The sequence below is a fragment of the Oryctolagus cuniculus genome, chromosome 10 (genome assembly GCF_051225735.1).
Source record: "Oryctolagus cuniculus isolate XC-2025 breed Fujian yellow rabbit chromosome 10, ASM5122573v1, whole genome shotgun sequence".
Lineage (NCBI taxonomy): Eukaryota > Metazoa > Chordata > Mammalia > Lagomorpha > Leporidae > Oryctolagus > Oryctolagus cuniculus.
The window spans coordinates 55,651,853-55,679,825 of record NC_142876.1 but is presented as its reverse complement, the minus strand read 5'-3'; the positions used below and the strand labels follow the sequence as shown (position 1 = coordinate 55,679,825).

Below are 27,973 nucleotides of genomic sequence, written 5' to 3'. Positions count from 1 at the left end.
AGCTTCACTCTATACCCCCTGCCGGTATTCTGCTTCACTTCGGCCCCTAACTATAGCACATATACATATCTTGATTGAGTCAGTGTTTAGATGGCTGCAACCCATCACAAACATTGAACAGAGTATTAGTATCCCAATGGAACAGCTTAATATTTTATTTACTTATTTTTAATGGGATTTTTAAAAATATTTATTTATTTTACTTTAAAGTCAGAGTTACACAGAGAGAGAAGGAGAGGTAGAGAGAGAGAGAGAGAGAGAGAGGTCTTCCATCCGCTGGTTCACTCCCCTAATGGCCGCAACAGCTGGAGCTGTGCTGATCTGAAGCCAGGAGCCAGGAGCTTCTTTTGGGTCTCCCATGCAGGTGCAGAGGCCCAAGGACTTGGGCCATCTTCCACTGCTTTCCCTGGCTACAAGCAGGGAGCTGGATCAGAAGAGGAGCAACTGGTGCCCATATGTGATACCATTGCTGCAGGCAAAGGCTCAGCCCATCATGCCACAGCACTGGCCCCAGTGCCAGCCCCAGCTTAATATGTTAAATTTAACTCTTAATAGGAACATTTACTTCCAGGCTGTCAGTCAAACAAAGGCTGAACTACTTGGAACTCTGTGGAAAGCTCTGGAGATAGAGCCCTGGGCTCTGAGCCAGTCACTCAGTGGGAAACCACCATCTCAGAGAGTGAGATTTGGGGAGCATGGTGCGAGTGAACTGAGAGCAGTCTTTATGTGCAGCAATTCTACTGGGAAGCCCATGTAATAGATCCTTTCTTTATTTTACTTTCATGATGCTATTGACTGCCATTCATCCAATTCTAGCTATTTTCCAATCGCAAGCCTATTCATTACCTGTTATAGCTTGATAGTTTATGAATGTATCCTGTAACCACCATTAGTTTAAAAGAGAATGATATCCAGTAGAGAGTTAGATAAATTTGTATTTATTAAGGTGAACGCATTGGGGAAAGCTGTCTGATCCCATTTTCCTTGTACACTTCTTTAGATAGTATCATGATTAAACTTGCAAATTCTTAATGCATCATCGACTAGAGGCAGACCATTGAAAAGCAGATCAAAATCACCAGAGTTTCTTCCCAAAGCATGCCGGGAAATCAGTGTGCACCAGAGGTGCGTTTGTTAGAGGATGAGGAATGAACCTGTTCTAATGCCCTATTGTTTCTCTCTGAAAAGGAAGTGGAACAGAGAGGAAGATGGAAGACGTGTCGACTCTTTTGAAGGATGCGGGAAGATAGGATTCTGTCAACGTTTTCCTTTCTGGTGGTGGCAGATCCTAAAGTTCTAAGCTAGAAGGAAGGTCCGATAGTTGGGATTTGGAGACTCAGTTTGGGGACCTGTGATTTGGTACCCCTAGAGCATGAGCGTACAGTGTCCTTTCGGGTGAGTAGAAATAGAATCTTTCCATATCCGTCTTCTGCTACCCATGTCCGTGTGCTACCCTTACTAATTTAACTTCCTAAGCTCTGTCAAGATAGTAGTACCTCCCCACAGCAATTGGGGTTGCAGACAATGGAGAGAGATGGTTTAGGGGACATTGTTGGTGATCTGTCACCTCTACCCATCTCAATGGATCCACCTGTTGTTTTCATTTACAGCATCACCCATGTTCTTTGAGGACAACCAATCAGTCCTTCCCTTCCCAACCTAAGGTCCTTGGTGTGTGGGTGGACATGGGACTTACAGGAGCCAGTCAAGTCGAACCTCAGGATGCCTGCTTGGGATCCTACAACAGGGGTTTTCCTTCTCTTCCCTGGATGCTAAGATGTGCAGGGACCATCACAGTCCTTCCCCATCTGAGAGAAGTGACCTAAAGCTGAAGTCAGCAAATGAATGAAAGGAGCACAGGTAAGGGAGTGGCAGAGCAGCAGAGAAGGAGCTCCTGGTTAAACCGACTCTAAAGCTCTCTCGACCTCCATTCTGGTTACATGAACCCATGAATGTCGTTCAACCAAGTTACGGTTTCTGTGTCTTGGAACCGAGCACATTCTAACTTTTACAAGGGCTGGAAGCATCTCCTTACATCTACCTGTAGGTGCTGTCTTCCTTCTGCCTGAAGTTCTAAGTGGTAGTCAGCGCTCATATTCACTTGGGATGTAGATTAGATGTGTACACTTGGAATAAACAGTATAGAAAACAGTCGTGTTCAAGAGTGCGGTTCTGTGTAGGGAAGGGTGAAGGGTGACATACGAGGCTTTTGCCATCATTTATCACATTATTTCTAGGGGAAAATCTGCTCCAAGTTCCATATAAGCAACTTATAAGTGAACTTCTGGGGACTCTCTGGGTGTCAGGTTTCTCACGAGGGTGTAATATTAGATGAAGCTTAAGGTGTCTTCCAGTTTTAACGTTCTATGCTTCTTTGTTGCTGGTTCATTTTAGGTAAGTAAAAGTGGATTGCTGCAATAGGGCGGCATTCTTGAGTAGTACGGCATTTGAGGATCGCTCACTCCCCATTCAACAAGCTGCATCTCGTTTGTTTTCACAGCAGTTGAGGATTTACCACCATTATTTTAACTATTTTTGAAATTCTAGCATAGCACTCACATCTTGCCTCTGAATATTTATACACAAAATACCTTATTTGTTACAGCACACTCATTTTTTTTTTTTTTGATCTGTCAGTTTTATGGAAACTGGAGAGATCTGAACAGGCTCACATTTCTAAGCAAAAGCAAATAGCAATTTCCTCCTTCTCTACCCATGGGTTAGTCCAAGTAGCTATGTTTTCTAAGACTAAAGATACTGACCATCTTTAGGTGGTTTCAACACAAAAATGCAATGGTCCATAAGACCGTGTGCTTAGTATTTTAAGTTATAGGTTGCAAAACAGGTAATCCAGTGAGCACCAAACATGATCCTTGTTTGGAGTCATAATTAGACAGAACTACTTTATCTACAGGCATGGCAGGTGATGGTCTATCTGATAGGAATTAAATGTTACTAAGAGACTCCCTCTAAGACTCTCCCACTAGACTGGTATAGAGTTTGAAATTGTGCCAACCACTCCTTTAGGAAACTGTACTACCCAGAGAGGCACAGAAGCACGGGGTTAGCCCATCAGCTCCACCAACAGTAGCTTAGCCCAGCCCCATGGCCACCTGTGTTGTGGAGGGTGCTGGGAGAGGGAGGAAGGGAAAGACTGAATGCACAGTAGTGGTACAGTAGGTCCCTGTGGGATCTGCAGCACTGGATAAATCCTCAGCACTGGAGGGGGCGGGCAGAGGACCAAAGACAGCACAGTCCATGTCACAGATTTGCCTAAGGCTTGCCCTATATATGCTGACTCAAAAGAGGACAATGGATCTCATTTGCCTTCGTGGGTCTCAGAGGGTTGGGACTGGAATCCATGTGTCTCCCACTCTACTCCCATTCCCTCTCTGCCGGTCCTCCTTGTGTGGAGACCCACGAGTAAGCGTCCCTCTGATCCCGTGCTGCTGCCTGGCAGCTGTCCTGGAGGCAGCCCCTCTACCTGTTTGCATCCTGACCTCTCTCCGCTACTGACCTACTGAGGGTTATACCCCGAAGTGACGCCCTGTTCGGTGTATAGAGGAGGAGGTGAAAAGCGATTTTGATAACTCTCTCATTTCCAGCCCACAGGCCCTACGTCAGTGTTAATAAGAGGAAGATGAGAGTGACGTTCGCCCTTGACGCTGTGGAACAGGTGAACTGAGGTGCGTCTGGTACTCACCGTGGAACTCTTTGGGATGCATTTGATTAGGTGGGCTATTTTATGGTTAAATTGTTAACAATTCTGTATGGCAGCAACTTTATTTTCTCCACTATTCTCGGTGTTTTGTCTTATGTGAGACTGTATTTTGAACTTAGTTGTGTTTTTTTTTCTTGTAGCAGATCTCATGCTGTTTCCCAGGTACTTGGGGGTTCCCAGGAGGGGGGAAACCCTTCCTGATGATGGCTGATTTTCCTCAAGTAGGTCATCTGTTCTCACAGTGTCCACTCCAGAGTACCCCTAGAGAAAGCAGTGGGGACCATGGTGTTTGTACCCTTCAACTGCGCTCAGCAAGCATGAGTGAAATAGAATATTTTAGCTGAAGGAACCAGCAGACAGAGAATCTGTCTGCTCTCCCTCCCTCTCGATAACTTTGCCTTTCAAATAAATAAATAACTCTACAGAGTGACTGAGCCTTGCTTCCCTTGTACTCTTCTCCCATTCTTTGTTGACTTTTTCCCATTTTATTCTGGCAGGTGCCTACCATAATTCTTGTTGCTTTATGCCTGATGACAAAAAGGAGTTTCCCTTGAGACCAAAATCCGCTCTTTAATATCAAAATGAGTAAAACAAAAGAGGGATGTGCATCAAACCAAACATAGAAACTGGGCCTGTGCTTTATAAAATTTGTGGTGCTAAATATGCTGTTGACCTTCAATAAGTTTTTGCTCATTTGTACTGTTGGTGCTTGTTGTTTTTAAAGAGTTATTTATTTATTTGAAAGGCAAAGTTATCGAGAGGGAGGGAGAGCAGAAGGATTCTCCATCTGCTGGTTTACTCCCCCAAATGGCCTCAATAGCTGGGGCTGGGCTAGGCTGAAGCCAGGAACCTGGAACATCATCTGAGTCTCCCACATGGGTGGCAGGTGCCCAAGCACCTGGGCCATCTTCTGATGCTTTCCCAGGCAGATTAGCAGGGAGCTGGATCGGAAGTGGAGCAGCCGGAACTGGAACTGGCACCCATATAAGAGGCCAGCATTGTGGATTGTGGCTTAACCCACTGTGTCACAATGCTGGCCTCTTGTACTATTGGTTATCAGTTCCTTTTTTTAAAAAAATTATTTTGTTTATTTTGATGGGAGACAGATAAAGAAAGATTGAGAGAGAGAGAGAGAGAGAGAGAGAGCAAGATCTGCCATCCAAATGCCCTCAAAGCCAGGGCTGGACCAGGCTGAAGTCAGGAGCCAGGTCTCCCACAAAGGTCACAGGGACCTAACTCCTAGAGCTCTCACATGCTGCCTCCCAGGGTGTGCACTAGCAGGAAGCAGGAACTGGGAGCAGAGTACCCAGGCACCTTATATGGGATGTGAGCGTCCCAAATAGTGTCTTTCTTTTTTATTTTTAAGATATATTTATTTATTTGAAAGGCAGAGTTACAGGGAGGTAGAGGCAGAGAGGGAGAGAGAGAGAGAGAGAGAGAGAGAGAGAATCTTCCATCTGCTGGTTCACTACCCAATTGGCCGCCACGGCTGGAGCTGCGTTCATCTGAAGCCAAGAGCCAGGAGCCTCTTCCAGGTCTCCCATGTGAGTGCAAGGCGCCCAAGGACTTGGGCCATCTTCCAATGCTTTCCCAGGCCACAGCATAGAGCTGGATTGGAAGAGGAGCAGCTGGGATTTGAACCGGGACCCATATGGGATGCCGGCGCTGCAGGCGGCAGTTTCACCTGCTAGGCCACAGCCCCAGCCCCCCAAATAGTGTCTTAACAGTTACACCACTCACTCTCCTCTGTTAAAAATTTTAGTTACTTACCTATTTACTGATTTGAGAGGAGAGAGAAAGTGGGAGTAAGAGCAAGGTCCTATCCACCAGTTCACTCCCTGGATGCCTACAAGGCTGGGGCTGTGCTGAGAATGAAGCCAAGAGCTTGAATCACCGTTCACTCTCCCGTGTGGTGGAAGGAATCCGATGACTTGAGCCATCACCACTCCTTCCCAGAGTCTCCACAGAAGGCTGGAGCCAGGGGGACAGCTGGGGATGAGCCGAGTTCTCCAGTGTGGAATGCGGGTGTCTGAGCCGCTGGACTAAATAAATGTCCACCCCTGCTTCGTCTTGTTTGTTCTTATAGGCTTAATGAATTATGGGTAATGCAGAATTCTCCATACAGACAATAGAATAATTGTAAGTAGGTGAATTAGGAGAAAAACGGGGAGCCTCGTCTGCAGTTTGAGGTAGTACGAATGCTGTGAGAGGGGCGGGCATGGTGGCACAGGGTGTTCAGCTGTCGCTTGCAGCCCTGCACCCCTCACCAGACCACCTGGAACTGAGTCCTGCCTCACTTCCACTGCAGCTCCCTGCTAGAGCGCGCCTGGGAGGCGGCAGGTGGCGGCTCTTGTCCTCTGCTCTCTGCCAGCCGTACAAGAGTCTGCTGAAGTCCTGGTGTGGGACTGGCTGGACCTGGTTGTCGAGGGCATTTGGGGGAATGGATCAGCAGAGGGAGGCTCTCTCGTTCTTTTTCTCACACCCCTCCCCCCGCCTTCCCTGTGTGCGTGTCGCTCTCTTAGGAAGAAGTAAAGTAGCAATGGCCCACTGCAATTAGTAGCCTCCTAAGCATCATCCCTTTCGTAAGCCATCATAAGACGTCTGGGACTAGAACGTCTCCCCAGGCTGCAGTGAAGATTGTTTGTGTTAGGATTATTGGATCAGAAAGTGTCATAGCGATAGCATCAGATACTCAAGTCTATTCAGTAGATGATGCTTAAATCTAGCTTGGGATTCTGTTTACAAGGATGTGGAAGAAAAAATTGAACTAAAAAAAGCCAAAGGGCCGGCCCTGTGGTGTAGCGGGGTAAAGCCCCCGCCTGCTGTGCCGGCATATCACAGGGGCCCCGGTTTGAGTCCTGGCTGCTCCATTCCAATCCAGCTCCCTGCTAATGCACCTGGGAAAGCAGCAGAGGATGGGCCAAGTGCTTGGGCCCCTGCACCCACATAGGAGACCCAGGTGAAGCTCCTGGCTCCTGGCTTTGGATTGGCTCAGTTCTGGCTGTTAAAACCATTTGGGGAGTGAACCAATGGATGGAAGACCTCTCTCTCTCTCTCTCTCGCTCTCGTCTCTACCTCTCTCTGTAACTGTCTTTCAAATAAATAAAATAAATCTTAACAACAACAACAACAAAAAGCCACACAGGGGAGCAGTGTGGAGTATTGGGTTAGATGTCTGCATCCCATACAGGAGTGCTGGTTTGGGTGCCCTGGCTACTCCATACTTCCTATCCAGCTCCCTGCTAATGCGACTGGGTGGCTGAGGAACCAAAGCATTTAAGTTCCTGCCACCTACATGGGAGACTCCCTTGGGCTCCTTACTCCTGGCTCCAGCCTGCCTCAGCCCTGGCTGTTGACAGTATTTGGGGAATAAACCAGTGGATGGAAGATTCTCTCTCTCTCTCCCCGCCCCTCCCTCTGTCACTCTTAGATAAATCAATCTTTAAAAGATAAAAATAAATACATAAGCCATACAGAGGGCTTTGTCTTTGGTGTAACTGGTGTGGCATGGATAATGCTGGAATTGGTGCTGTGGGCTTGGAGCATTATCTAAAGAATTCAGCGACTTATTCCACAAGCACGCGCTGTATTTCCTGTGAGCGTCACGAAAGGTGGATGCGGTGTGACTGGCACCCTCAGCCTCAGCCTCGGGGAGCCAGTGCGTGTGGGGAAGCCGAGCTGATTCTCCCTCCGAGTCTGGTCCCGTCTGCTCGTGGCCGGCGTCTTTCTGGCTGGGATCCTCCTCCTGTGCTCTCGTCTGTAACATGGTGCACTGGGAGGGGGAAGGGTCCAGCCTCTCAGGCCCGGACTGGAGGAGCGGTGAGAGCAGCCTGTGGCCGAGCTCCTGGCCAACCCTGACTGCCCGGGCCAAGGCGGTGCCTGCCCCCGGTGCTGTTAGGACCACCACGTTGACTTCAGCCATGTGGAGGGCTGGGCTTATGCGCACGCGTGGGAACTGCGAGTGGCTTTTATCACCACTCTTCTACTGTCCCGCCGTATTCAGGAAAACATTCCCACATTTGAAACCATTGTGAAGACGGCGCACTGGAAGGGAGGTGAAATGTTCCCGGGTTTTACACCGGAAGGCTCGCCATCCCAGAGTCGCTGTCTAGTGCTGAACCAACACCTTGGCTACTGTTTGTTATTTAAAGATGACGAGGACCATATGTGCGTAGATACACACATAGGCAGATACACATATATGTCTATATTCACATAGACCCTCATGCACACGAAGTACATACAGTCCTGGTGCTCTGGTCTGTAAAATCGCTGCAAACACTGAATCCCGAAGCATTACTCTTAGGGAAAATACTGAGTGAAGTTTCCTCAGGGTTCTGGCCAACACTTTTGTCAACCTCGCTTTACTCCTCTGTGTGTTTCTGTTTAGGGACACTGTATTTCACATATGTCCTATATACTCCTATATATACACATACATATTTATTAGTGTGTATTTTTCACAGCAAGTATAAAAAGACTAGAATCACAGCTACTCAAATTTAGAAGGCATTTGTCTCTCAGGTAACAGTTGGAGGTCAACCGACCCTCTTCTAAAGCCCCATTGCCACTTTGTGCATCATGCAGTTTCCACCTCATATCCAATATGGCTGCTCTGGTGCCTGCCATCACATCTAAGTTCCAACCATCCCTCTGAGAAAAAGAAAAAGGGAATACACCTTCCTTTCCTTTTAATGGCATGGACTGGCATCTGCATTTCAATCTCATGTCCCATTGTCTAGAAAGGAGTCTCTTAGCTCCCCTGAAATCAGGGAAATGCAGTCTTTAGCTGGGCAACGATGTCCATCATTAAAATCTCTATTGCTCTAGGAAAGGAGAGCAAATATTGGGGCACAGAGAGCAGCCTCTGTCTTAATGGGCTGAGGGCAGAAAGCTTGGAGAGCTGACGGTAAAAACTACACCTCCCAATACATTAACTGTGAATGTATTTGTTTAAATGAGGGCCTTGGGGTTGGCGCTGTGGCGCAGTGGATTAACGCCCTGGCCTGCAGTGCCAGCATCCCATATGGGCACTGGTTTGAGACCTGGTTGCTCCACTTCCCATCCAGCTCTCTGCTGTGGCCTGGGAAAGCAGTAGAAGATGGCCCAAGTGCTTGGGCGTCTGCACCCACGTGGGAGACCCGGAAGAAGCTCCTGGATCCTGGCTCCCAATTGGCACAGCTCTGGCTGTTGTGGCCGATTGGGAAGTGAACCATCGGATGGAAGACCTCTCTCTCTCTCTCTGCCCCTCCTTTATGTAACTCTGACTTTCAAATAAATATATCTTTTTAAAAAAGTGAGGGCCTAGCTGGCGCCGTGGCTCAATAGGCTAATCCTCCGCCTTGCGGCGCCAGCACTCCGGGTTCTAGTCCCGGTCGGGGCGCCGGATTCTGTCTTAGTGGCCCCTCTTCCAGGCCAACTCTCTGCTGTGGCCCAGGAGTGCACTGGAGGATGGCCCAGGTGCTTGGGCCCTGCACCCCACGGGAGACCAGGAGAAGCACCTGGCTCCTGCCTTCCGATCAGCGCGGTGCGCCCGCCGCAGTGCGCCGGCTGTGGCGGCCATTGGAGGGTGAACCAACGGCAAAAGGAAGACCTTTCTCTCTGTCTCTATCTCTCTCACTGTCTACTCTGCCTGTCAAAAAAAAAAAAAAAAAAAAAAAAAATGAGGGCCTTGAAAGAGTCATTAGGCAACAAAAAATATCATAAATGCTGGAAGTTATTGCCAAATTGATAAATGATCTGAAATGCAAAAATAACTGCAGCGGCAATCACGCAGAAGATGACTTGCGTTTCCAAAATGCTCGGTGCCCTCATCCTCAGGAGTGTAAGTGGCACTTAAAGCTGCAGGGACTGCCAGCAGGCAGAGAGGCCAAGTCTGCAGTGAAGACTGGACAGGCAGTGACTCCGCAGGGCCTGGGCAGGCGCTCACGGCCCTCTGCCAGGCTGCCAGGGGAGGATTCAGGGGGCTGGTGGGAGAGGACCGGGCAGCCTGCGGAGCTGCTCCACCCTGGGAGAAGGAGGCGCACTGTGGTGAGGGTGTTGGGAGCCGCCCCTAACATGGAGAGGCGGAGCAGGCGTGCTAGCTGGGGTCGCCTTTCCTCCTCTCCTCAGCCAGTAATACCATCACGGGGCCCCACCCTCATAAACTCATCTGCTCCTAACGACCTTGAAAAGAAAGGCACCATGTCTAAATACCATCACCTTGAACTTGGTTTCACACCCATGCTGCAGCAGATGGCACATCTGGGAGGCTGCGGCTGCCATGACCACGTGTCAGGGAAGCGAGCGGCAAGCTAATGGGGAGGGCTCTGGGTATCTCGTGTGCTGTGTGAGCAGTGAAAATGTTTTGCATACATACTGTGTCCCAGGCTCTGCTCTGGGCTCCGGGGAAACAGGTGGACAGAACAAAGTCCCAGCTTCACTGAGTTTGCATTCTAGTGCTCCATTCTAGTTTCCTTCTTTTGATTTCCACTTTGTCAAATCACTTTTGCACTCTTATGCATAGTGACTTTAAAATGCTATAGGAGAGAGTGTGCTTTTCTGTCTGCTGGTTCATTCCCCAAGTGCTTGCAACAGCCAGGGCTGGCCCCGGTGATGGCTGGGAGCCTGGAACCCCATGCAGGTCTCCGACATGGGTGGTAGGAACCAAGGACTAGCCTGTGTCTGCTGCCTCTCACCAGGTGCAGTAGCAGGAAGCTGGATTGGAGGCAGAGAAGCCAGGACATGAACTTGGCCCTTTGATGGGGAGTTGGGGGGGGGAATGGAGGGGGGTCTCAAGCAGTGATGCAACAGCTGCACCATGAAGCCCACCCTCATTTAAGCTTCTCATCTCTTGCTCTAAAAGCCATATTTTTTTGCATCTACAGTTTTTGTCAGATACTTTTTATAGTTAAATGATCTTTGGATACATGGCAATCCTGTGAAATGCTTTAATTTCTTGCTGACACTTCACACCAGGGCTCTAGTTAGTTCTCTTTGCTTCCTCTCGCCTCCCAAGCTTTGCCTGACTAATGTATCCCTTATACTCAGGTGACACTTTCTCTTGGAAGTCCTCCCTGCTTGCTCTCCAACTCTCCAAAAGTCCCCTGACTTAGTTCCGTCACAGCACTTGCCATGAGGTATGGTGATTTTCTGTTGCCTTGTCTATCTCTCCTCTTGTGTATGAGCAGGTAGATGACAGGGCTGTGTTCATCTTGCACCCTGAGTGCTGACCATAGTGCCTCTGCGGCAGGCTGCAGAGCTGGGATTTGAATCCCGCCACCTCGCCGTCGGCCTCTGTGATGCCGCAGGTCTGCGGCTGCGCCACGGTGCTGTCTCTTTTCCGCTCAGCGAGGCTTGACAGAAAGATGTCTTGGAAATGCAGAGGTTGATGGCTTTATTTGTGGATCCACACTGTGGTTTTTGGCGAGAGTTTGCTGGGCACTGGCTAGGTGGTAGTCAGTCTTTAAAAATGGTTTAATATTCACACTGTTTTTGTTGGATAATTCCATGCCTTTAATTTGTGGTATTATAAGTATTAGAAGCAGAGCAGTAATCTGGCTCAGAAGTAGCCAGCAAATGTTATTTGATATCCACTGAGTCAAGTTGCCATCTTCAGTCTCCTCTGCGGGGGTGACTGTTGTCACGATCAGGAAAAAGCAGCGTTGTCACATACGCTCTCATGGTGTCTCCCCGTTTTAAAAAAGAAACCCATCTGCTTCCCTTCCCTAACAGGTTAGGACAATTTTCCTCTTAGGCTCTAGGACAACTGAGCTTTCTTTAGGATGTGGATGCCAAAGGAGGAATCACACCCTTTTGAGTTCATAGACTTAGAACTGTACTTTTCCTTTAAAAGGACCGACTTAAACTGCTGCTACCCGAGATCAGAAAATGCTGATAGTTCAAGATAAAGGCAAACAGTGGTGTCCGTGCTGGGGGATTGCTTCTGGCCAGTGTTCTGTGCTTTAGAGGACTTAAGATATTTACAGGCTAAGGACAGATTATTTAGATAGCATCTCCCATCAGAAGCCATCTCAGGGGGCTGAGAAGCTGAGTGTAAGTTAACTGTCCGGCCTCTGGAGATGAATCATGGCTTTCGTTCAGCCCACTGCTGTAGTATTTGGATTAACGTCTAAGTTTGGGTTTCAGCTGACAGAAACCAAAGAGCCAGGTCAGACAGATGCACACGCTCCTCCCGGAGCCCCGGCAGGGGATGCGCGGGAAGAGGGGCCCGAGTCATTAGTTATGATTAATGCTGGTAGAAAGTAATATTTCTACCATTTTATGGATGGAGCAACTGAGGCACAGGAGGTTAAGTGCCTGGCTCTTGAGCGTGAGGCTGCTTGCAGATCCAGGGAAACCCAGCAGGCAGGAGGGCTCGTGCGATCCTGCTGCTGGTTCCTACCAGTTCTTGCCCACAGGCAGGCAGGTTACAGACGGAAAGTCAGGGTTAAAACAAGATGGTGACAGGCACTTCCCAGGGGAAGGGGGCGCCCGAGGATGGCTGTCCCTAACGGAACTGCCAGCGCTCCCGGGGTCGGCCCTCGGCGACCGGCTGGCTCTCTGCTGATCCTCCGGGCTTCTGTCCATGAGGATTCAATCAGCCTCGGGGCGGCTGGCCGGGCAGAGGACTGGGAGTCTGGAAGGGCTGCAAGTATTCGGGGTCTTGAACTTTATCAGGTTTGAATGTGTGATTGTGAAAGTAAAGAGCAGAGAAATGACAGCACTCAGTAAATCAAACGTGGAGAAGATCAGGGCTGTCAGAGACCAGAGAAAAACAGGCTCTGGGCACAAACCCGGCCCGAAACCTGCAGGCAGGGGAAGACTTTTATGTTCTCTCCAGACTTTACCTTTGCAAAACAAATCTCTTGCCCTGTCATTTTGTGCAGAGAACAGTATCCTTTCCTATGTCCCACAGACTTCTTTATTTTTTTAAGTTTTCGTGATTGAGGGTTAGATCTTGCTTTAGAAGACAGGCTGCTGTAAAAATAAGAAGAAAAAGGAAAACACACAGACACACACAAAAAACCAGGAAGAAAACCAGTTGGAAAAGGTCTGAAGTGGCCTAGGCATTTCCGATGGCTTCCTATCAAAAATGTGTTCCAGGACCGGTGTTGTGGCACAGAGCGTTAAGCCACCCCCCGTGACGCCAGCATCCCATGTCAGAGTGCCAGTTCCAGTCCTGGCTGCTCCACTTCTGATCCAGCCCCGTGTGAATGCTGCTGGGAGGCAGCAGATGATGGCCCGAGTACTTGGTCCCCCACCACTCATGTGGGAGACCCAGATGGAGTTCCAGGTTCCGGGCTTCAACCTGGCCAAGTCCCAGCCGTCGCAGCCATTTGGGGAGTGAAACAGAGGATGGAATATCTGTGTGTGTGTACCCCCACCACTCTGCCTTTTGAATAGTAATAAAAAAGAGGTTCCAAAGCTTCTCTAAAATTTGTTCCTTCTTTCAATGAAAGTTATCGAAGTAGAATAAGTCTCCTGCTTAGATAGCCACATGAAAACAGAAGGCTGAGGCGCCTGGGAGAGGCAGGAAGTCAGAAGACACAGTCAGTTCCCCCTCAGACCTAGCCAGCGCCAGCCCTGGGTGTCGCCTGCCTTAGTGGCAGTCCCTGAGCCCCCTCCTGTCTCTTGCCAGACAGAGGCTGTCGGGAGGAGGAGCTGCTGAGGACTGCCACTCCGCTGCTGGAGCGGAGGAGAAGCCCCAAGCTTGCCAACTCTGGAGTCTGTTGCTGCACCCGCTCTCTTCAAAGGGCTCCAAAGCAAGGAAAGGACCCATGGTCACCTCCCCCACCACCCCCTTGCCTAACGTAAGGCAATAAATAATGTCCTCCCTGCTGGTGCACAGAAAAGGCATGGAGCCCCTTGTGAACGGAGGGTTGCAGGGTGGAATGGGCTCAGAGTTCTTTCCTGGGAATGGTTTTAGCTCTAGGGCATGGTGAGACAATGCAGAAAGCTGAACTCTGGTGTAGTATATGTCAGCCTATTACCACATTAGTGATGCCAGTTCACACTTACTGCTGACTTCCTCTCAACAATCCTGGGAGGGAGGTACCTTTATTATTCCCGTCACATTTTTAAAATTCACTTCCAGTTAATTAGTTTTTTTAAAGATTTATTTATTTTACTTGAAAGGCAGAGTTACACAGAGAGAGGAGAGGCGACAGAGAGAGAGAGAGAGAGAGAGAGAGGTCTTCCATCCACTGGTTCACTCCCCAACTGGGTGCAATAGCCGGAGCTGTGCCGATCCAAAGCCAGGAGCCAGGAGCTTCTTCCGGGTCTCCCACGCAGGTGCAGGGGCCCAAGGACTTGGGCCATCTCCTACTGCTTTCCCAGGCCACAGCAGAGAGCTGGATCGGAAATGGAGCAGCCGGGACTTGAGTCGGCGCCTACATGGGATGCCGGCACTGCAGGCAGTGGGTAAAGCTTTACCTGCTATGCCACAGCATCAGCCCCCACTTCCATTTAATTTCAAAGGCAGAGAGAAGGAGAGAGAGAGGGGGGAGAGAGAAGGAGGGAGAGAGAAGGAGGGGGGGGGGAGAGAGAGATCTTTCATGTTCTGGTTCACTTTCCAAATGCCAGCAACAGTCAAGGGTGGGCCAGGCCAAAGCCAGGAGCCAGGAACTCCGTCTGGGTCTCCAACGTGGTCAGCAAGGCTTCAAGCACTTGGACCATCATCTGCTGCCTCTCAGATGTGCATTAGCAGCAACCTGGACTGGAAGCAAAGCGGCTGAACCAGGCGCTCCAGTAAGAGATGTGGGAGTCCCAAGTGGCACCTTAACCTCTGTGTGCCAAATGTCCATCCTAGTCCCATTTTATAGACAAGGAAACTGGCACAGAGGGATGTCCTGCTCTTACAGCTAGTAACTGGTGGTATTAGGATTCAACCCAAGCAGGGTGGCCCAGCAGCTCCTAGACAGTCGCTGTGTGCAGCTAGAGTGACTTCCTTCTTTTCTACCCGTTGGTGTGCCTAGGGGACAGTCTGAACTCCATCCATCTTGAAAGTTGTCTGCCTAACCGACCTCACAGAGCGGCCAACCTTCCAGACCGCAGTCCCTGGAAGACTAGGAGCTAACTCTGCTGCTGCTTTTCTGTGCAGTGCACGCAAGGAGCAGGAAACTGGACGATTGCATATTGGTAGGTGACTCTTGGGTCCTAATTCTCTGCATATCTGCAGCATAGCTAAACGGAGAGGTTGTATTTCTGGGTGGCAAATGAAGGTTTTGTGCTTTGTTTTTAAATTTCTTGGGCACTTATTCCCTTTATTCGTCCTTGACGGGACTTGGAAATCTTTTGTCTCCGCTTAGCAGCTCCTGCCCCTCCTCTCTGAAGAAACAGCAGCCAGGAATGTCTCTGGGCTGAGGCAGTGGTGCCTGGCCCCTGACCCTGGACCGGGCATGGCCTGCCAGCCTGGTGAGCCCAGAGAAATCCAAGGAGAGCCAAGGTCCTGCCTGTTTAGAAATTTCTGTGTCATTCACATTTTGCCTTCCAAGGCTTTGATTCCAAGCACGGGTCAGGGATAAGGCCTAGATAAGGCGGGTGATGCTGGAGTTCACCTTCCTTGGAGGGGAAGGCTTGAAAAAGGCATCTTCAGCTTCCCACCCAGGGAGAGGTGACAGACAGAGGATCCCAGGTTGCCTTTTGGAACTGAGAGTCCTGTCTCTAACATCTGCCAGGGAACAGACAGGGGGAGGCAAAAGAAGTGGGAAATGGCCCCCCTGCGGGGAAGGGGTGGGGGTGGGGGGCAGAGGAGGCACCCCATCCCAAGCTTCTAACCCTGTCGTGTCTCAAAGTGGTGGAAAAGGCCTCTGCTGGTCTGCAGGCCGAGGGAACTTCCCAGCTCCTTATGGGGAACGGGAAACATCAAAGCCATGCACATCTGACTCCCCAAACCCACTGTGGAGTCCTGATCAGGAAACCGAATAGTCCCTGCTACACCCTTTGGGGAAAGGGATCATGCCAGGGCCAGGGCCTGGGGCCAGCTGGCAGCCATAGGTCTTGTGTAGCGATGCCAGTAGCAATTAATAATGACAATAAACACCGCACTTCATAACCAAACCCAACCTGAGGATGGCGGAATGATGGGGCCTCTGCCTCCCACCTGCATGCCGGTCTCCCACACCCTCGGCTCAGCGGTCGGCGGGGATCCACCCACTGCTCGGGGTTCTGCTCCGCAGGGCCCTCAGCATAACCACAGGGTCGGCAGGTAGAGGTGGTTCGGTTTTGTCTTCTTTATTTAGTAACAAGAAATGATAAAAAATGGGACCATCTAGGCTCCACCGAGCTCAGTTTAATTTTCCAGCAAAGCGTAGGGGAGGGAGTGCTTTGAGGGTCCCCAGCTCCCACCTGGAGCCCCGCAGTTTCGGGGACCCCTGCGTCCGCCCCGCCCCCTGGACCCGTGGGTCCCAGGCCCAGCATCCCCGCCCCCCTCGCGGCCCCTTTGGGCTTTGCGGACCCCGAAGTCGGGACCCTAGGGTCTCGGGGCGCGAGCAGGCCGCGGGCAGGGAGGCCGGCGCCGCTGTGGAATTTCTTTATCGGGCTTGGGGAGCGGCAAGCTTCTTCTCCGCTTCTAGAAGCGGTCCCAGAAAGACACCTTTCGATCTTTTGTCAGACATCTTGGCCCTTAATAGCTAAATGTATTTGGTTTAAAGCGGCCAGGGGAGAAGCCGGGAGGGGAGATCTTTCGTCGGTCATTGGGTGGCCAAGATAACAAGCCCGAAGACAGAGGGGAGAAGAAAGTAAAAAGGTTAATGGACCAGGGGAGGGCCGCAGGCGCCCGGCGTGGGGCTTTTACGCCGACCCTGCCCGGCCTCCCCTTATCGCCGCGCTGACTTCCCCGCGGCGCACCGAGCGCATTAGGGCCGGCCGCAGCGCGCGCAGCAAGGCCACCGCGGTGACCTCGCGCGCGTCGTCGCCGCCGCCGCCGCCGCAGCCCGGCCCCTGCCGCGCCGGGCAGGCGGCCGCCGGCGACGCGAAGGGACCCGACGCCCGGCGCCCAGGGTGCGCGCTGCGCCTTCCCGACCCCAAGGGGGTACGCGGTGGGCCGGGGCAGGGCCTTGGGGCGACCTGCGGCTCTTCCGCCGCCGTCATCTGACATTTCTGGGGTATTTTTTGTTTGGAGAGAATTAAAAAATATACATGGAAAAGAAAGAGGAGGGGGAAGGGAAGGGGAAGGAAGAAAGGAATGAACGAACGACAGACGGAGGGAGGGAGAGGAAGGAAGAAGGGAAAATGCAGAAAGAACGGAGGAATCCCCGTTAGAACTCGGTCTGTGGCTGCGGTCGGACTGACAGCCGCCGCGTGGGGGACGCCCCCCGGGCCCGGCCCCTGAACCCTGGAGAGGAGAGGGTGGGGACGCCCAGGTGACCCCGGTGTCCTTGGGCGCGAGCGTCCCCAGGACAAGAGGGAAATGTGGTCTAAGCGAGAAGGCCCCACAGATTTGGTTTTCAAAACAAATCTAAATTTTAAAACACGCTTGAGTCAGAAACGGTGTTCCTTTTCTGTCTGGAACGCCGCTCCGGCGGCCAGGAGCCCTGAGAAGGGACGCCACCAGAAGCTTGGGTTTGCTGGGGTCCGGGTCCCCGCCACGCGGGTCCTGGCCCTCCCCCGCCCCCCGGAAGCAGCGCGCGGCGGCGTCCCCAGACAGCCCTTCCGTGCTGGCCGCACAGCCCCCGCCCCCCGCCCCATTGGCTGCCGAGCTCGGGCTGGATTCGAATCGCGAGTCGCCGTGCGCGCGGCCCAAATAAATCAGCCCTGGGGACAGGCCGCGCCCGGGGGCCGGCCCCGTGCGAGGGTGCGGGGCACGGCTCAATCCGCAGGGTCAGCTCCAAGGGTATAAATGGTCCCGAGAGAAACGGTTTCGTTCAAAACTAAGAAATTCCGAAAGAGGGGACAGGCGGGGATGAAAGAAAAGGAAAGGAAATAAAATAAATTAAAAAAAAAAAAAAAAAGAGGGGAGAAAAAAAATCGCCCCGGAAGAAAACAAGGATTTCTAAATACACGTCTACCTAGGGCATTCTGGGAGTCTTCTGCAGTTTGGGGTTCACCTCCTCCCCCGCGCCGCGGGACCAGCGGGCGCACGCCGCAGAGGGAGCTCGGCGCGCGGGGCCTGGGTTCCCTGGGGGCGGCTCTGGAAACAGGCCTGTCCCCCGAGGTGTAGTCCCCAGAGCCAAAGCCGGCGCGCTGGGAAAACCTAATTGCAGAGATCAGACAGCCCGTTTCTGTCTGCACCAATCTTACGGGTTAACTAGTTTTGTTATTTTTAAATTAACTGACACGAAAAGCGTTGTGCTCTCCAACCCTTCGTTGGGCTAGAAAACGCATCCCACAAAACAAAACAGTTTGGGAAGGAGCCATTACCTGTTTTCCCCTTCGTTTGGGTCTCCTCTCTCTGTCTCTCATATATATATATATATATATATATATATGCATAATATATATAATTTATATTTATATATTTACAGATTAGGAATTTGCAGAGTAAGATGCCGGGCCCCCTCTTAAAGTCGAATCGGTCAACGTCCATCCGCTGCTCCCCGCTGCCCAGCGGCGTCAGGGCCCCAGGGCCCTCCGCACGCGGCTGCGGGGCTGCAGGGCTGCGGGTAAACTCAACCCTGGAGGTCAGCGGTGAGGACTGTCCGGGAAACCCTGGCTGACACCCTTCCCAGCGAAGAGGAAGAAATGCGCTAGACACTCGTCAGGCTGTTCCTGGGGCTCCATCTTCTCTTCGGGGCTCCAGCTTGAAGGCCATTCACAGCCTGGACGCCAACTTAGCCAAGACATTTATTTTTAACAAATACGATAAGAACTTTAACAAAAATTACATTGAAGAGCAAACCTGAGAAACATTATTTCAAAACTGTAGGAAGTCACATACCCACCGCAGCTCCGACACTGCGTACAAACGGACTGCTGCAGAGCCCAGTCTGGCTTAGGAACCCGGTCGGGATTCGCGAAGGAACCGAACGAGTGGGACCTTCGGTGCCCCGGCGGGCGCGGAGCGGGTAGCCGAGGCCGGGCCGGTTCCTCGGGGAGTCGCATGCGATCGATCGAACGCAGGTTAACCTTTAAAGGCCGGCTCGGCGAATCTCGCTCTGTTCGTTTCCTCCCTTGTGCCTTTCGGAAAGGCAGCCACGCAGGACGTGGGGGCCGGCGCCGTGATTGTGGGGCCCCCAGGGGAAGGTAATAAAAATGGTCACATGGGACGAGGGCAGTTTAGGGACCTTCTTTACTCAGTAGCAAGTTAAAAATTCAGAAGCCTTTAGCAGCACCTGACAACGAAGGACGAGTAAAGAATTCCCCACAGCTTCCTGGATTCCGGCTCCCTCCACCCCCACTCTGCCCAGTCCAGTCCCCAGCTCCTCGCAGCGGCCACGGATCCGCGCCCCTGCGCCACCAGGGCTCACACCTACAGACCCCTGTGCTGCCAGCCCTTCGAGGCTCCTCTCCCTTCCCCTGCTGGAAAACACCAACTAAAAATAAAGACAACAACAAAACCCAAACCCAGAGCCCAAACACTTTCAGGGAGACTGACCTTTAGAAAATCATTTACTTTGATTTACCTGGGGAGAGAAAAAAAAAAAAAAGTAAAAATCCATTCCCAACAAAACCACTCCTCCCGCCCTAGTTAATCTCTCTCTGGGCAGCCTTCTAGGGTCACGCCTGTCGGAAGAAGCCCTTTCTGAGAGCGGAGGGGAGAGAGACGCCGATCAGGGCTCCCGTGGCAGACACAGCGACACAGCGGCACTGATAACCTCGCGCCGTTCGTTCCCCGTGGCCGGCCCGCGAGCGACGGACCGCCGCGGTCTGCGCACCGCCGCGATAACCCCGCGCAGGGAGCAAAGAAAGGGGGTGTGTGTGTATGTTTGTGTGCGCGCGCGCGCGCCTGCCAGGGTGGGGGTGGGGAAGCCTCAATTTGCGCTGGGTCCAGAGAAGGTGACCTCCTGGCCCCTCTCTCCGTTGGCTTATCTGCCACTTACCTGGAGTTCTCCAGGGAAAGCTCAGAGCAAACGAGACAAAACTCGGAGAGCGTGTCCCGGGTGCGCCTGATGTGGAAGTCCCTTCTCCTCCCGCGCACCACAGGGACTAACCTTTCCTTACACCACGACCCCAAAGGTTAGCTGGGGAATGTCCTGAGCTTCCCAAAACTTCCCAGGAATTTGGTATATATTTTAAAGGCTCCCCAGCTCCTCTCCCAGACCGCAGGAGCCCCGATCCCCGACAGCCACCACTACCGGAGCCCCTAGCATCCCAAGGTCGGTCGGTCACACACAACTGCGGGCCACAAAGTTCATTTAGCGCGGAGGGAGGGGCAGAGAGGGCCAGTGGGGCAAACTCTTGTGCTCCCCATCCCATCGGAGGGCGCGCTGACCCGGGAGTGGACGCTCCCCTCCCGGCGCCGGGCTGAGCGCAGCCATCTCTCCCGGTGCCAAGGCTCCCTCCGTTGCCCCGCGTGGGCGAGCGTGAGAGTGTGTGTGTATGTATGTGTAACTGGGGGTGCCCCGCGGCTGGATGGGCGTGCGTCGCCAGCCAGGCCTGGCATGCGGTTGCCTCCGTCCCCCCCCCCCCCACGTCCCTGGGCCGGGCGCCCCCGGTGTGGACTCGCCCCCACGGCGCGGACCGTGCTAGCCTTTCAGCCCACGCCCGCAGGCTGAGCCGCGCTCATTGTCTGCCCGGGCGGCGCTCACCCCTCCCCCCGCCGTCCCTCCCCACCCTCTTTTCTCTCCTCCCCTCGATCCCTCCTCCTCCTCCTCCTCCTCTTCACCTCCAGCGCCCAGCTGCTCGCAGAGCGCAGTTCCGACCCACAGCCTGGCACCCTTCGGCGAGCGCTGTTTGTTTAGGGCTCGGCGAATCCAATCAGGAGCGCAGGCTGCAGTTTTCCGGCAGAGCAGTAAGAGGCGCCTCCTCTCTCCTTTTTATTCTCCGCAGCGCCGCGCAGACCCCGGACTCGCGCTCGCCCGCCGGCGCCCGCCACCTCTCTCCGCGCCTGGGAGCACCCTTCGCCGCGGCGGTTCTCCATGCGCAGCGCCCGCCCGAGGTTCGGCCGCTCTCCCTGCCTCGCTCACTCTCCCTGCTTCCTTTCCTCCCGCCCCCTCCCCCCCACCGGCGGCAGGCCCCTGGACCTCCGCCTCTCCCGCCCTTCCCGGGCCGCAGCCGGCTCCGCGGGTGTCTCCCTCCTCCCCTGCGGCCGGGCTCGAGCCGCTCCCACGTCCCCGGGACGCAGCGCAACCGGCTTCTGGTGCCTTTTCCTCTCTCCGAAGTGCTTATCTGCGCGCAGCCTTATCTGAGAGTTATCTCGGCGCGAAGGGGCGGGGGCCGGTAGTCTGACGGGCAGAGAAACTTCTTGCTCGCTGCTTGCCCGGTGTGTGTCTGTGTGTTGGGGAGAGGGGGGACATTGATTTCAATGCGGTCATCTCCGATGAGCCGGGACAGCTTGGGGAAGCAGCCGGGAGGAGGACTGCCGGGCCGCATCTTGCCTCCCGCCCCCGCCCCCGCCGAGCCTCCCTGTCATTCTTCCTGCTCTCGGCTTTGGGGTGGCCTCGGCTCCGGGGCGGTCTCACGCCCCCTCCTGCGTTCCCCCTCCTTTTCTCCACGCCGCGCTCCACCCCGCTACGTCCGATCCCGGAACGGCCCGGCTGCTCCGTGGCCGCGGGTGACCGCGGGTGGGCCTGGGTGGCCCCGCCGGCGTGAGCGCGTTGCTGCCGACAGGCGCGGGCCATGTCCGAGGTGCGCGGCGCCGCCGGGCCATCGAGCCGCCGGGTTCCCGAACTGCCCCCTGCCTCGAAGGCTCGGGGCTGTGGTCTCCCTCCGGCTGCCCCACGTTCCCCGGCTGAGTTGCGGTTTCTGGGGGATCGCGCTCGGGTCTGATCGGCGCAGCCCGGGACGCTCTGGAGGAGCCGGCTGGGGAGAACGCAGCGGTTTCGTTTTCGAGGACAGGTTGCCTTCCTCGCGCTCACTTTGGGGAGTCGTCCCCCCATGGAGGGGGCGTGCAGGGAATCGGGACGGGCCAGCGGCGACACGCACAGGCCGCTGCGTTTCTTTAATGGGCCCGGAGGGAGCACGTTGTGGGTGGAAAGAAGATCTCGGGCAGCTTAGCAGGCGTCCCTGGGGTTCGGCGCTCAAGCCGGGGAAGGATGCTGCCCAGGGGTGGGCGGGGAGGCCCGGGGTTCCCGAGAGGTGCGGGCGAGGAAGGGCGAAGGTCCCGGTCTTTCGAGGGCCCTGTGGCGGCTGCGCAGGCTCCCTTGCCCTCTCCCGGCCCAGCGGCCGCCGGCGCCCTGGGCAGCGATGGGATCTTTGGGCAGGAGTCAGTCTCGTGAGCTATAAGAGGGAGTGGAGGTAAGGGTATGCTGATAGCCAGAGGTTTTGGTAAACCCTCTCCGTTTCTCCCCACTTCCTGCCCTCAGCCCCAGGAGCTAGAAGTCAGCTTGGAGCGGCGCCGGACCGTGGATGGCCTTGACTGACGCCGGCTGGTGCCTGCCGAAGCGCTTCGGGGCCGCGGCTGCGGACGCCGGCGACTCCGGGGCCTTTCCGGGGCGGGAGCCCTCCACGCCGCCTTCCCCCATCTCTTCCTCGTCCTCCTCCTGCTGCTCCCGGGGCGGGGAGCGCGGCCCCAGTGGCGCCAGCAACTGCAGGACACCTCAGCTCGACACGGAGGCGGCGGCGGGGCCCCCTGCGCGCTCGCTGCTGCTCAGCCCCTACGCCTCGCACCCCTTCGGGGCTCCCCACGGACCTGCGGCGCCCGGGGTCGCTGGCCCCGGGGGCGCCCTGTCGAGCTGGGAGGACCTGCTGCTTTTCACTGACCTCGACCAGGCCGCCACCGCCAGCAAGCTGCTGTGGTCCAGCCGCGGCGCCAAGCTGAGCCCCTTCGCGTCGGAGCAGCCTGAGGAGATGTACCAGACCCTCGCCGCTCTCTCCAGCCAGGGGCCGGCCGCTTACGACGGCGCGCCCGGCGGCTTCGTGCACTCTGCGGCCGCCGCCGCGGCGGCAGCGGCGGCCGCCAGCTCCCCGGTCTATGTGCCCACCACGCGCGTGGGCTCCATGCTGCCTGGCCTGCCGTACCTGCAGGGCGCCGGCAGCGGGCCAGCTAACCACGCGGGCGGCGCGGGCGCGCATCCTGGCTGGCCCCAGACCTCAGCCGACAGTCCCCCGTATGGCAGCGGAGGCGCCGCGGTGGGCGGCGGGGCCGCGGGGCCTGGCGGCGCCGGCTCAGCCGCGGCGCACGCCTCGGCGCGCTTCCCCTACTCGCCCAGCCCGCCCATGGCCAACGGCGCGGCGCGGGAGCCGGGAGGCTACGCGACGGCCGGCAGCGGGGGCGCGGGCGGCGTGAGCGGCGGCGGCGGCAGCCTGGCAGCTATGGGCGGCCGCGAGCACCAGTACAGCTCGCTGTCGGCGGCGCGGCAGCTGAACGGGACGTACCACCACCATCACCACCACCACCCGAGCCCTTACTCGCCTTACATGGGCGCGCCGCTGACTCCCGCCTGGCCCGCCGGACCCTTCGAGAACCCGGTGCTTCACAGCCTGCAGAGCCGCGCCGGAGCCCCGCTCCCCGTGCCGCGCGGCCCCAGCGCAGGTAAGGGCGCGCCGCCGAGTGCGGGTGTGCAAGGGTGGGGGAGCAGCCGCGGGATTCGGGCCCGGTATTCAGGGCTTGCCTGTCTGCGCCGCAGAGAGAGCGCTTGCAGGCTTGCGGCAGCGTGGCCCGAGTGTGCTGATAGGAATCTCTGATGCCCTCCGTCTCTCTCCAAGAGAAGAGACTCGGTGCACGTGTGTACCTCAGTGTCTTGGAGAGACTGGGGCCTCGGGTAGTGAGTTGGGTCGGTGGGCATCTGGGAGGGAAGTGACAGCACGTTGCAGACTCAGTTCGGATGAGTGGAAGCCTGGAATTCCTTGGCGGGACTGAGTTTGGAGTATGGGACACTCGGTCCCCGTCCCTTGGTGGACGCATGTGCACGTGTGTGTGTGTGTGTGTGTGTGTGTAACTCTGGAGGTGAGGCCTCCAGGTAAGGAGATGTTTCCCGGGAGAAAGGTGACATAGGGAGTGGTCATTGCCTCCGGCCCAAATGAGGGGAAGAATAGATAAGAGGACACCTGGACTGGGGGAGCCCTGCCAGCTTATGCCTGGTGGACAGGCCTGCAGGCTGGGCACCAGCCCGGCTGCTCAGCTCTTGGTCCCTGCAGGAGGGGCCAGGCTTGGGATTCGGGAGCAGGGACACCAATTTTCCTTCAGAGTTGAGCTCATCAAATGTTCAGTTTCCAGTTCCATTCATTCCTGTGCCTGGGGACCATTCAGGGGTAAATTGGGAAAACAGCTTTAAAATACCTGGAAGTGCCTCCTTTGGAAGAATGTTTCGCTCTGCCCCTGCAGGGAGGGTGTGACCGCGTTGCTCAGCTCCTTGGCTCCTTTGCGGGGCAACAGGCAGCAGTCCTGTGGGTGCGTCCGAGGTCTTTCTTGCTTGGTGTTTCCCTTGTTAGATAACTTCTCTTCCAAGGCAAACCCAAACCCCTGTTGTTGCTGTTGGCTGGAGGGAGCTGGAAGGAGGCAGGCACATGAGTGCATACGGTGCCACCCGGGCCTCTGGGGTCCCTCGCGCCTGGGCTTTTTAGGAGCCTCTGTGGGAGCCCTGTCAGGGGCCTTTACTTAGGTAGGGTAGGAATTTCGCCACTCTTTCCGTCCTGCAGATGTTGGGCAGAATGCGGGGGCACAGATTTGGACAGCTGCCTCCTAAGTAACATTGGGAGGACTTCTCGGGAACACGTCTCCCCAGGCTTCTAACAAGGAGCCCAGATTTGGTCTCAAATTTCCCTCTTGTTTTACAAAGCCAGCCCTGGTGATGGCTCTTTATCAGCTGTGTGTAGCTTGAGAGTAGGGAGCCTACTTGAACATGGCCGCGAGGAGCAGGGGTAGGGGTTCCTGTTGAGATGTGCCCTGTTGGGATGGGTGGGACTCAGGAGAGCAGAGAGCTGTCACCCTTCCGGCAGCATAGGGACCCATGTTTGGCTCCTAGGAACTGAGAGACTGCATGAGAAATCAAAGGCTGGGCAGGTGGTGGTGGCTGGGGCTCGAGGTTGCTTTGCTGAGCCAGGGCACCCTGCAGGGAATCTGGGAGAGTGCTCCCCGTTGGGGTGGGGGTCTCCACACAACTAGGCTTGATGTCCAGATGCATTTCCCCTGGTCTTTGTTCCAGCACTTCATGTGACTGCAGGAGAACCAGCCCAGGGGTTCCACTGAGTCTTTAGGTGTTGACAGTACCGGGGTCTTCAGAGAAAGTCTTGGAGGATGGTGCAGTTGTTGGCAAGTTAGAAGTTGCTTTTTGGAAACTTATCTCATCCTTTCCCTTTTGGACATGGCACTGCAAAGTTAGTTAGAAAATTCTTACACCCAAGATTTTTTTTTTTAAGTATGATTAGGGATCTGGAAACACAGTTTATACAGTCTGTTAAGAAAGCAAGAAGCACTGGGATGAAGCTAGGGTTAGGAGTGGTGGGAAGCACGTGACACTTGCTTTGCTTGTCCTCACAGGTGTTCCAGGTACCAGCTTGCTAGCTAGATTTACTGTTTCTTCACTTTGATTTTTTTAAAACCAACTAATTTTGGAGGCTGACTAGTGAATCTATTTGAGCAAACACCAGGGCTGATACCTGAGTATGTGTAGCTTTATCTACCTGCACCATGTAGAGTTTTCTGGGGACCTACTTCCTACACCTCTTCCTGACATGATGGGTGTGATGGGCTCACCCTGGGGCGAGCTCAGGGTCCTGGGAGCCCTGCGCGCCCTGGCCCTACGCCCTTCCTTCCTAAGCTCCATTCCCTGGGTCCCAGGACCACATTGCAGGGCACCCAGAGCAGCTGCGTTAGCAAGCAGAGGAGAAACTTGGTGAGGAAGCTACCTGCACAATGAGATTTTGTAGTTTTTCAAAGAGCCTCATTTTTTATTTTCATTTTAGTCAGTTATGGGATTTTAGTTGCCTGGAGGGTTTGGGGAGGGGCAGGGAGAAAATGAAAGAGGAAAGATAGAGACTGATTTTAATTGAAAATGAGCAAACTTCCTGCCTGGATTTTACCTATTTCTTCATGGAGAACTTTAAGTGCAATCTACGCCTGGCTTTTCAGAGGACCTCAGAGCTGACACTACTTTCTTGTGGGCGTCTTTGTTTTCCCACGAGAGGGGAGGAGGCTAGGCTGGCTCAGGGCTGGCGATTTCAGGGACTGGCCCACTTCTTAGAGAGGGGCTCTGATAGGTAACATTTTAAAGTCAACAACAAAGACAAATACCTTGTTTAACTTTAGTGTCCTTGAAGTCCCAAGCGTTTTACTGATGACCGCAGTCAATAGAGGCTTTTAGGGCGGAGAAGAATAAATCTTTGTGATGTGTTGTGAGTTGCAGCATCCCCGTGACAACTTTGAACTCGGGTTGTGTAGGATGCTAGCTTTTTTTTTTTATTTAATGTAATAAATAAGAAAAACGAAGGAGGAGATTTGTTTCCTAGGGACATAGAATATTCCTGAAATTGAAATTAAGAGTTTTAATGCTGAAGTCATTTAAATAGCTTTATTATGCAATAGAGGGTACATCCAAGCCATAAACTGCAAGGGAATGAGAAAGAATAGAGGGGCTTGCTAGTGTAAATTATCTTCTGGTAAAACCCGAGCGTTTAGTGTGTATTTACTTTAAAAAGTGATTCAGAATGCCAGATTAGAAGGACCCTACACAGTAGGAGGCATTTATTTTTTCAAAAGCCTATATTTAATAAATAAATAAATATCTGTCTGATTTTAGAGACTAGATATTTATTCTCATATGTAACCTTGAGGGGAAGTAATAAATGTTACAACCATTTACTCTTGATTAAGATTTGTTTTTATTAGCAGGTTTAGGTTAGTTGTGAATTCTGAAAACTAACCAAGTAACGAGATGCAAAACGAAATGCGCTTTGAACAGATTGCATACATTGAAAATTTAGCGTAGGAAAATAAGAGACAGTTTTATCACCCGGAATGTCTTGGTAATTTTCTCATCCGCAAAGTATGCAGCGAAATCTTTTGGAAAAAAAATGGTGCCTAGAAACAGCTAGATCCACTTCGAAGTCAGGCTGCTTCACTGTTTGGTCCTTGAAGCAAATAAAAAGCGCAGTCCCTGTCCTTAGTGACGGTCTGGTCCCCCGCCCCGCAAGACGTGCGGTCATTTTCTCATTCCCAAGGAAGTAATGCCAATATCCAGGAACCCTGCTTCTGGTCTCCTGTGCCTGCTTCCTACAGGAGCGAAAGCGGGTAAAGGGTGGCAGATCTAGAAAATTCTCTGAGTCACTTGAGAGAAAAGCAGATAAGGCGGCCTCACCGCGTCCCGGGGTGTTGGTGGGTTGCAGGGGGAACCAGCGGCCTCGCGCGTTAGTCTTGCGTGGCTTGCTCAGGTTTGGGTTTGGCAAGCGCCACACTGGCTTGATGGATTTCAGTTTTTAAAAGCTTAGGGACAGGGGATTCAAGGCGACTTCCCCACAGCCATTTCAGACTCACGCGCTCTGCAGCCAGCCCTGGCTCCGGCTTTCGGCTTTCGTGGGTTCTCCTGGTGGTGTGCGGGGGCGGGGTGCAGGCGCGCGGGACGCTTGGGCAGCAAGTCCCTAGCCGCGCAGCTGGGGAGAAGAGCGGGCAGGGAAGCCGGGCGCGCCGGCGCCGCCTCACCGGCCTCTCATCTCCACTCTCTACCGCAGACCTGCTGGAAGACATGCCGGAGAGCCGCGAGTGCGTGAACTGCGGCTCCATCCAGACGCCGCTGTGGCGGCGGGACGGCACTGGTCACTACCTGTGCAACGCCTGCGGCATCTACAGCAAGATGAACGGCCTCAGCCGGCCTCTCATCAAGCCGCAGAAGCGCGTGGTGAGTGTGTGACCCCCGCCCCACTCCGCGGCCGGATCCCAGCGCTCCCCGCGTCGCAGGTGCGGCTGCAGCCGCCCAGTAGGCGCGGGCCCTCGGCGCCAGCGCCCGCTGGCTCCCAGCCGCGTCGGGGAAGCCAGCACCTCCTTCTCCACCGGTGTCTGCGTGTAGGAAAGGACCACCCGAGTTCACGGCACGCATGCACACGCACACGCACACAAAGGGGCCGGGTGCCGCTGTTTTTTTAAAAGCGCGCCATCCTATATCCATGTACCTGTAGACGTCCCGATCAGGGCACCGAATACTTCTGCATTGGCAGGTGGTGGTGTCCTCCAGGGGGACGGATGGAGGTCAGATGCCGGAAGGAGAGCTCTCTCACTGTTCACTCCCCGGTCCGGCTCGC

At 54.2% G+C, this 27,973-nt stretch overlaps 1 protein-coding gene and 2 long non-coding RNA genes across 7 annotated transcripts in view; 2 read left to right on the top strand and 1 right to left on the bottom strand.

Annotated features, from left to right (window-relative positions):
• The first annotated feature begins 13,710 nt into the window (after positions 1-13,710).
• LOC149123774 (uncharacterized) lies at positions 13,711-18,298 on the top strand. 2 transcript variants are annotated; one of them, XR_016214116.1, is made up of 3 exons: positions 13,711-13,993; positions 14,677-14,839; positions 18,166-18,298. It is a non-coding gene; the product is annotated as an uncharacterized LOC149123774 (long non-coding RNA). The 2 variants fall into 2 exon arrangements; XR_016214115.1 differs by having other exon boundaries at positions 13,712-14,122.
• A 553-nt stretch (positions 18,299-18,851) lies between these two features.
• On the bottom strand, positions 18,852-20,599 carry LOC138844039 (uncharacterized). Its single transcript, XR_016214117.1, has 3 exons — positions 20,466-20,599; positions 19,236-19,263; positions 18,852-18,972 (listed from the first exon to the last, which is right to left on the bottom strand). It is a non-coding gene; the product is annotated as an uncharacterized LOC138844039 (long non-coding RNA).
• Positions 20,468-27,973, top strand: part of GATA6 (GATA binding protein 6) — a 31,546-nt gene continuing 24,040 nt past the window's right edge. Inside the window, exons 1-3 of one of the 4 annotated variants that reach the window (XM_070050400.2) lie at positions 20,468-20,591; positions 22,105-23,273; positions 27,407-27,573. In XM_070050400.2, coding sequence (XP_069906501.1) covers positions 22,148-23,273; positions 27,407-27,573 — 1,293 coding nt within the window. In that variant the 5' untranslated portion in view covers positions 20,468-20,591; positions 22,105-22,147. Of the gene's footprint in view, positions 20,739-21,080; positions 21,428-21,480; positions 21,638-22,104; positions 23,274-27,406; positions 27,574-27,973 lie in introns of those variants that run through there. The other 3 variants (XM_070050399.2, XM_051852070.3, XM_051852071.3) reach the window with 3 other exon arrangements.